Here is a 10,019-nt window from a genome sequence, read left to right as displayed (position 1 = left end):
TCTAATTTGAGATGCACCTGTACATAATGAGGACATTTTTGAAAAGTGAGGGAGTTTTGGACCTCACAAATACAGTTAAACCTGTCAACATACACATACACAAACACACACACAATCTAAATTCTATATAGCTATCTAAATTCTAATTGCTTATCTTATTTGCAGCTATAGTTATAAATATTATAACCTAACAGTAACCCACACTCTAACCCTACACACAAACCCACATTTACAATCCAAATGGGGACACTTTGTAGACTTCTGTTGTTGTTATACACAGACTATATATACTATAGAGAATCACTGTCTGGTCAACTAATATTTCAGTATATAGAGTAAAGTTTATGATCATGATTTTTGGTAGTACACCTTGAGTGCACATTAGCACCTTTTCTTATTTGCTTTTGGGATCCAAAGAAGTGTTTGGACCAGACACCAAAACCAATTCCTTTTCTTTATGCAATTCACAAATTTCGAGACACATGAAACTATGTCTTTACCATACTCTGTCTTTATGAAAGGTCTTTACCATATATCACAGGTCTCTCAAGGTTCTGGTTCAGGAGGTGGTTCTTCAGTGTAAATGTGACATTAACTACTGGCTTTTGGGCCTCATATCTGCTCCTAACTAAATAAAGTCCATCTTCTGTCTGCTCATGGAGCTCCAGGTGATGAATGAGACTCTGACCATATTCATCCAGCCAGATCACCTCAGGTTTAGGGAATCCCTCTGTCTCAAACTGCACTGCTATTGTGGTGGAGTTCACATGAATGCTCAACCTTGGTTCAGAGTAAAAGGCTGAAAAATACATATGAGACTGGCTGTTCAACAGTTATTCATTTTGCTTCATTATAACATTATACAAAAATTACAGTGAGTGTTAACAAATCATGCATACCTCCATAGTCAAGTTTTATTTTGGCTTTTTCTGCCCCATTGATGTTGTTCACTTTACACAGGTACCAACCCACATCCTTCAGTCCAACTCCATCTATTCTGAGAGAGGCATTCCCTTTACCAAGCTCTGAAATATACAATGAGGTCCGGTTGTGGTATTCTGGACTTTGATGGTCAAGCTGGTTCTGTTCATAATAGAATCTGTGCACGACTTGTGAGTCCTCCTGGCGTTGCCACACTATATTCAGGCTGGAGAGGTCAGGGTGCGGTGTAAAATGACAGCCTAGCACAGCTGGATGACCCTTGACTGCAATCAAGTGATCACTTGGTGTGCTTACCATAAAAGATGCTAAAGGAGAAGATTAAAAGTTTAACATGAAAAAAATATGCAAAGCAACATTTATAGATGTATTATATTGTATTGTATTATAGATGTTCATCTGTATATGTAAGAGGTAAAAACTTTGATGATCTTACCTGCACTTTTGGCTAAAATGCAAAATAGGAGTGTCTTCTACAAATACAGAGAAAAAGAGAACATGTGGTAGAAGCTTAGTACCCACAATCAAAATAACACTTTAAGAATACTCCAAATCAAGGTTCTATCAGTTCCAGTCACTCAACAGGCTTTAGCAACGTCATGGTCATGTGTTTTGTCACATGGTTAAATGTAAACACCGAAGGCACTGTCACGTTAACACATCTGAAAATGGCAAAAATGTCAAATGTATCCGTCTCGCAAATTTGCATTAGTTACAGATTGCAATTGTATTCAGTTCTTCCCTCTCTGATTTAGTATATTTGCAGTCATCATGTTTTAAATAATAAATTATAATAATGGGGGAAAGACTATTAAGAAAAATTAAACAAAATAGACATTATAAAAAACAATGCTCACAGCCATATGATTTCACTTAATTTCATACCTCCACAGCCACACACATTTGTATTCGACAAACTATACGGAAACTGGTTTCCACAGATTATGAAACTCATTCATAACAATTATACGTAAATGCTTAAGGAACCAGAATTTAAAAAAAAGAATAATATAAATAATAAACACTTTAGCCTTACCATATCTAAGACACAGAGCTGTGTATATGGAGAATGAAATTAGACTTCACGTACTTTTGTTAAAGGTCGTTTAAAGACTGTTGTGAAAGCTAAGTGAAAGTATAAACAACTCCTAGGGTGGGTAATTTTACGTGGTTAGAAATCACCTGGACGTGACGCTACATTCATTTCACCACTAGAGGACATAACGAGCACACCTGACACGCGCCTGGAGTGAAAGTGCAGCACGTGGCTATCTTTCCTATGTTACTTTTTTTTAATCCTGCTGCACGTTACATCGAAACATTTCCTGAAACAGGTTATCAGCATTTATAAACCAGTTTACGTTGGCATTTCACGCTTGACCTGTATGACCAAACGCCATTATAGCTACTACAGCTAAAAACTTGTCCATTCATGGGTCTGAGTCTCAGAGATGTTTCTTTGTGTTGCGCCTGGATCATCAGTGTGGGTAAGGCGAAACATGCTTCATGCTTTTTATGATAGAAGTGGATATATATATAATTTAAAGGTTTTATGCATAATTTATAATATAATTATTACAATCACTTACATTAGTAATTTTATACAGTTAATACGTTTTTTTTTCATTGTGGTATAGGTGCCGAAACACATTCATCGCGTGTTCTTTTTTTAAGAGGGAAGCAAATCTATTAGCCTATTATATTTTATTTTTCACGTGGGTTTTACAGCTTTTCCTAAAAGTAACGACAGGGATGTTATGTTGTAGTTATTGTGCAAATGTTGTGATGTTTACAGTTAACTCTAAAAAGAAAAAAAAAATATATATAGGATGTGACATGTTTGAATTAAAAGACTGCTGTTAATGAACATCTATTAAACTGCATAATCACATCTTTCTAGCCCCTTTTACGCTGAATGTTCCTCAAAGGTGTTTGCTGGCAATCCGAGGTCGTCCAGCTGTACTGGGCTGTGAGTTCACACCTGATCCTGACCTGTCCAGTCTGGTGGTTACCTGGCAACGACAGGAAGACTCACAAGTTGTTCATAGTTACTATTATCAACAGGACCAATTGGACCGACAGAGTCCAGAATATCACAATCGGACCTCATTGTATATTTCTGAGCTTGGTAAAGGAAATGCCTCTCTAAGAATGCATCCAGTTGGACTAAAGGATGCAGGCCGGTACCTGTGTCAAGTGAGCAATGCTAAAGGGACTGGAAAAGCACTGATAGAACTGGACTACGGAGGTATGTTATAAACTTGAAATAAACAGAATATTTTTAAAAAGCTTTTTATATTATTATAACTTGAAATGATTGTAGCTTAATTAATCATATATAGTCTTCCATACAAATATCAGCCGATGGCGCACAAAATAAAGCATCAAACACAGACAGCTTATTCAGTACAGAGTTGTGTAATGCCATGTCACTGCATGATATTTACTACTGTATTTAGTCACTCTCTGAATGTGTGTGTGTGTGTTTCAGCCCTTTATTCAGAGCCCAGGTTCAACATTCATGTGAACTCCACTGCTGTGACGATGCAGTTTGAAACAGAGGGTTTCCCCAAACCTGAGGTAATCTGGCTGGAAGAACACAACCAGAACCTCAGCTATCACCTGGAGATCCAAGACAAGACAGAAGATGGACTTTTTTACATAAAAAGCAGCTATGTGGTCCAGAAGCCAGTGGTTAATGTCACATTAACACTAAAAAACCACCTCCTGAACCAGAACCTGCAGAGATTGGTGTTCCTCAGCTATGGTAAAGACCTTCTTTCATCCTGAACTAAGGCTATATTTACACGACAATTATGTAGTCAAAAACGGAAACGGTTTTTCCTTGCGTTTTTTAAAAGTTTAATGTATACAGGACAACATTTTCAAAATGATTATGCCAGGACAGCAGTTGGCGCTGCTTGTACCTGTTGTACCTGTAGGGAAATGACCTGTCCAGTTGTACCTGTAGGGAAATGATGATTATATGTTGTATATGATGCATCTTCGTTGTTGGTTGTAATATTGGTGAAGTAAATCCACACCTTGCTGAATAAGCATTAGCAAACTATTGCGTGCCAACAACAGCACCAGATACTCCGCCATTGTTGTGTCTGTTATGTGTTTGTTCGCACTTGCCTTTTTAAAATCGACACATGCTGCATATCTAACACGTTCTACACACGCACATAACATCACTGTTTTCAAAGATTAATTTATTGGGTGTTTACATGGAAACAATAACTTATACATAAACAACAAATTTTCTAAAATGTGGATTTTCAGTCCCAAAATTCTGTTGTCATGTAAACGAACAGACAAAATGCATAAAATGATTACAGTTTTTGGCTGATAAAAGTTCTACTTCTAAGTTGTCAGAAGGAATTTTATATTAAATGGGGTAAGCAATGTAAAATGGTTAAAATTCAAATCCATACACCATGAAAATATAAGTATAACATCCATTGAAATCATGGTTTGTCTATAATGAATGCATGCTGTATAGAATTAGATGTTCAAAGCCTGTGAAAATGACACTGAATATGTGCTATATGACTGAATGGAAACTATGTAAAATTACTTAAGTAGCTAAATGCAGCTGGAAGTTTTATTATTGTAAATTCAATTCTGAATACAGTTCTCTGCAGGCACAGATTCTACATGCTTGTGTGCATGAGGCTATGCTTATAATCATAAGATTAATAGTCCATTGTATGTCAATAGAAAAATATTCTTCTCGGAGGAAAAGAATAACCATGGTTTTTAACCAGTTTTGCTGGTTAATTCATCCTTATACCACATTACAACTGAAACTGAAAAGCAGGCTCATTGGCTTACAATTACAAAAATAAAAGATCATAAAGGAACTGGTGACATAAAAAAACTAACTTATATCTGTTGCCTTAATCATTTTCTTAAAAAGACAACCACACTTTGAGGAGATGAACTGACTAACTTTTTTTAACCCATTTCTTTTGTAACAAGACAAAGGCAGTAATAAAAAGAAGAAAAAAAATCATAAAGTTGCATAGTGGTTAGCCCAAGCTTAATTTTCTAAAAAAGATATCATGTATAATTACTGCTACAGCTAACACGAGGAAGGTGATGCTGGATTGTGATTGGAAAAAAAACCCCATTGGCATCAGGTTACAGTGAATTATTTTTTTTACACAAGTCATACAACTAGATTGGTTTGAAAGCCTAGTTTGTGCAGTAACTGACATTTAGGTTATGTTGTGTCACTAATTTGAATGCAAAGAATATGGAAGTAAAATAATGACTTATGTCTTTGAAACAAAAAAGCATGCTGAATAGCACTAACTGAAAAATAATGCATTGCATTAACAGTACTTGCATTTTAATGCCTTGAATTTCCAGGGCTTGCATTGTTAGGTCCTGAAATTTTATATAGTTGTTCATTTAAGCTGTGAATATTTCAATTCAAAATATTTCAGACACCTTTTCATAATTAAAAAATCAATAATTCATATTCACGTTCCAGAATTCACTTCCAAAATATTAAATCGGTTAAAAAATACGATGTATAATATTCGACAGGCAAATTTCGGTCCATTTTATTTCACTTTCCAAATTCGCTTCCACAAATTCAGTGGTTAAAATTCGGCAGATAATTCGCCCTTTCACATCCGGGAGCTGCAGGAAAAGCAGTAGAGCACAGAGGCATGATCTCCATCTGCTGTCAGTCGCTCACCAGCAGGTGGTGCAAGCGGCTTCTGATGAAGACCAAAGCAACAGGTGGATTAAGTAATACAGTTACAAAAACTGATCTGCAGAAATTAAGCAAGTGCTAAGCAGAAGTTTTGATTATCGGGGCATGTGGAAAAGCTGATTGTGCATATGTTTATTTCAACATCTTTGCTGTTACCAAGTAAGCAGCATTCAAAGGAGATTATAATGGTGTTTTACCCAACGCTGAAGTACAGAACTAACATTACATCTAAGGAAGACATATATTGCTTTCGGTTGTTTAGTTTCCGTAACTTTGTGTCATGGCTCGTGCATCGCTGTGGTGTAATACTGGGGATCCCCTCACGTCACACTCCAGGATTCCCCAATGACGAGTAACGCTTCTCAATCAATTAATACTGTGATATAAGACCTCAGATCTCAGAATACATTTTATTGATGATTATGCAAACTATATACAAGCAATCAAATTGGGTCAAAAAGAATCCAATGCGCTGCATTTTCTTTATAATTGATTTCCATTACCACTGATTTATAAAGTCGACAGTCCCACAAAGATATCAATACCATGATTAGTTTTAACAATATGCAACCAATTTATATTAACATAAAAAAATGAGTTAAAACAATCTAGGTATATTAATTCTGAAAATTTAAACTGAAGAAATTACTGACGTGCTACCGCACCCAAGGGACCGTCTGACAATTCCACTGACTGGGTTAAAAGGTCCAATGTGTTTTAATTACAATTTTAAATAACACACTGTCAAATTCTTAATCTTGTATTTCTCATAGTGATTTTCTACAGGTGAGATTTTGCCAATACCTCCCTTCATATATTTACAGTATACAATTATTTACATATTAAAGATCCCTGGAAAGGGTTTTCATGTTCCAACAGTTGTAGTACATTGCTAGATACAAGACTGACTTACTACAGGTTAGATTTATCCAATATCTCCCTTACATTACGTACAGTACAAAAATTTCTTAAAAAAAAAAAAAAAAAAATTTACCCAAAGGGATTTTTTCATGTTTCACAGGTCGACTAGTATGTTGTTAGTTACGTAGTTCATGTAAATTGCTAATATCTGCCTTATAGTGTATGTGCCATTCACAATTATTTAAACCAAAACAAAATCCGTAAGACCCCAAAAGGGATTTTTCATGTTCCAAATGTTGTATTATAAAATATTGATGTACTTTATGTACAGCAAGGGAGGTGTTAGCAGAAATTTACCTATAGTATGTCAGTCTAGTCACTAAGAATGTACTACAACCTTTGGAACATAATAAAATAAAATAAAAATTATGTGAATTACAGTAATTTCTTATGAGTTATTATATACTGTATATACAGTGAGGAAGATATTGGCAAAATTTCAACTGTAGCAAGTCAGTCTGGTCACTAGCAACATACTAGTAACATACAACATTTTGAACACGAAAACCCCCATTTAAAAAAAAAGTTTTTTTAAGTATTGTAATTTTTCCTTTAAAAAATATTTGTGTAGTGTCCTTATAAAGAGAAATAAGTTATTGGCCATATATATTTAGTCAGTTTGAGTAAATTATTAATTTACTGTAAACTGATTCATTTGAATATATTATTGTACTACGTTTCGTTTTGAGGTATATTTGCAGACGGTCCCTAAAGGATCTTAGGCAAATATCAAACATAAAACTACTGCGCTTGGTTTTCTTTTTACGAAAAAAAAAAGGTTAAATTTGGTGAAACTTTGTGGTTTGTGAGGCTCATCTGCTTAAATGTATAAAATATACAGTAATGTATTAATTAGATGCCGAATTTAATATCTTGAGGCAATAAGAGACGTTAATGTTTATATATATATATATATATATATATATATAACATGCAGTTTTTCTTGTTCCTTAACTTGCGTTCATATCCTCATCTGTCTCTATATAGTTTGCATCATCAGTTAGATGTGAGTTTTGTCTTTTAATCGCTGTCACTGTTAGTGCGCTGAGCCACGTAATGTGTTTTCTTTTCTTTAACAGATTTCTGAGGGAAACCGCGTGAAACCTTGAGCGTTCGTTCATATTTTACATCTGCTTAACTGTCTATATAGTTTGCATAATCATCAATAAAATGTATTCTGAGATCTGAGGTCTTATATCACAGTATTAATTGATTGAGAAGCGTTACTCGTCATTGGGGAATCCTGGAGTGTGACGTGAGGGGATCCCCAGTATTACAGCACAGCGACGCACGAGCCATGACACAAAGTTACGGAAACTAAACAACCGAAAGCAATATATGTCTTCCTTAGATGTAATGTTAGTTCTGTACTTCAGCGTTGGGTAAAACACCATTATAATCTCCTTTGAATGCTGCTTACTTGGTAACAGCAAAGATGTTGAAATAAACATATGCACAATCAGCTTTTCCACATGCCCCGATAATCAAAACTTCTGCTTAGCGCTTGCTTAATTTCTGCAGATCAGTTTTTGTAACTGTATTACTTAATCCACCTGTTGCTTTGGTCTTCATCAGAAGCCGCTTGCACCACCTGCTGGTGAGCGACTGACAGCAGATGGAGATCATGCCTCTGTGCTCTACTGCTTTTCCTGCAGCTCCCGGATGTGAAAGGGCGAATTATCTGCCGAATTTTAACCACTGAATTTGTGGAAGCAAATTTGGAAAGTGAAATAAAATGGACCGAAATTTGCCTGTCTTTACCTGAATATTATACAACGTATTTTTAAACCGATTTAATATTTTGGAAGTGAATTCTGGAACGTGAATATGAATTATTGATTTTTTTAATTATAAAAAAGTGTGTGAAATATTTTTAATTGAATTATTCACAGCTTAAACGAACAACTTTATTAAATTTCAGGACCTAAAGATGCAAGCCCTGGAAATACAAGGCATTAAAATGCAAGTACTGTTAATTCAATGCATTATTTTTTCAGATAGTGCTATTCAGCATGCTTTTTTGTTTCAAAGACATAAGTCATTATTTTACTTCCATAAAAGAAAATCAACCAAAAATATAAAAAATTTTACTGAATATTGTTTTTTGTTTTTTTTGGACTTAATAAATTATATCCATGAAATATATTGCTGCCTCTGTGTGAATGTAGTTTCCACTCCTGGATACTCAGGACTAGAGAATAATAAAACTCACTTGCTACTAAAGGGTGATTTTTTTTGTTCAATACACAAGCTGGTTGTGGCCTGTTTTTGAATATCCTACATGTCTCTGCAGGGTCTTCAGTTTTCTTTTGTAGTTTTCAGGTATTACGATTCTGAAGCTTTATTTCAATTAGAAGTTAAATTATCTAATCTCAGTTTAACAATAGTTATGGCTTGAGGTAGGATTTATGAAAGCTTGCATGTACAACTTTTATCTAAAAAATGCATCTTTTTTAATTTCAGATGAGGATGGAGATGGAAGCACTGCAATCATTATTCTCTCAATACTGAGTGTCATTCTTTTTGTTGTAATGTTTGTACTATTAAGAAAACAAATAAAGACCTACCTATGATCCTCCAATCTCTTGTCGTCATTATTATGGTATTTCATGGCACGTTAAACCATAATTACTCCAAAATAAACTTCTGGCATTGTTTAGGGCAAAGAAGAAAAAAAGGAGCTGATGCTTATTGTTCTAATGTTCAGATTATATGATTATTTACTTGCCATACTGCTGTTTCAAACGTACGGCTGACTTTCTTCGGAAACACAAAATAAGACCTTTTTGACCGTACAGTGGAAGTCAGTTGTGTCTAGATCTCATACTTTAAATTTATCAACAAAACATCCTTTTTTGAGTAAGCCAGGATATAAAGGAAGATGATAATCAAATGCCGTCATGGAATTTTATTCGTGTGCTGAGTCAGCTGTTCCTAAAAATGCTGATTTGCACTGAGATGCCTAGAAAGAGATTACAGGACTATATTTTTTTGTAAGACACAATATTGAATGTGAATGAAAAAAAACAATGAAAACTTGTGGGACTTTTAGCCTTTTTATCATCCTCATAAACCCTTAAATACACACAAATATTATTTGCAGTCCATGATATATTATGCTTAGGGAGTGTACTAGCTTACTTAATGAACAGTTCATCAAAGCTGTTGCCTATGCTGTTATCACTGCAGTCTCTTCCCTATTTATTGCCAGTGAACAAGCACCTAGAGAACAGAGAATTGTATTGTTCTGTGGTTGCTGTGTCAACACCGATGGCCCAAGGAAAAATCTCTTAAACAGTCAACAGTTAACATTTCTAGAATACTCTAAGAATGATGCTTATTTGTCAAAGGTGTAAAAACAGAGTGCAACGGTTGGTATGTAGGCAGTGATGTTTGGGTTGGATTTGTAATGAATAGATGGCATAACCAA

General features: G+C 34.9%; 2 protein-coding genes across 2 annotated transcripts; one reads left to right on the top strand and one right to left on the bottom strand.

The window, feature by feature from the left end:
* Positions 1–512: 512 nt before the first annotated feature.
* si:dkey-71p21.13 (CD276 antigen) lies at positions 513–1,474 on the bottom strand. Its single transcript, XM_059566941.1, has 3 exons — positions 1,376–1,474; positions 900–1,247; positions 513–799 (listed from the first exon to the last, which is right to left on the bottom strand). Exons 2-3 carry the CDS (start codon positions 1,237–1,239, stop codon positions 513–515), a joined length of 627 nt encoding a protein of 208 aa, XP_059422924.1. The 5' UTR covers positions 1,240–1,247; positions 1,376–1,474.
* An 881-nt stretch (positions 1,475–2,355) lies between these two features.
* On the top strand, positions 2,356–9,170 carry LOC132156521 (CD276 antigen-like). The gene is made up of 4 exons (XM_059565489.1): positions 2,356–2,426; positions 2,840–3,187; positions 3,431–3,706; positions 9,053–9,170. The coding sequence occupies exons 1-4, from the start codon at positions 2,372–2,374 to the stop codon at positions 9,160–9,162; spliced, it is 789 nt and encodes a 262-aa protein (XP_059421472.1). The 5' UTR covers positions 2,356–2,371; the 3' UTR covers positions 9,163–9,170.
* The last annotated feature ends 849 nt before the right edge of the window (positions 9,171–10,019 follow it).

The sequence above is a fragment of the Carassius carassius genome, chromosome 14, assembly GCF_963082965.1.
Source record: "Carassius carassius chromosome 14, fCarCar2.1, whole genome shotgun sequence".
In the NCBI taxonomy this organism is placed as follows: domain Eukaryota; kingdom Metazoa; phylum Chordata; class Actinopteri; order Cypriniformes; family Cyprinidae; genus Carassius; species Carassius carassius.
The sequence above is the reverse complement of the archived record's forward strand: the minus strand, read 5'-3'. Positions and strand labels throughout refer to the sequence as shown.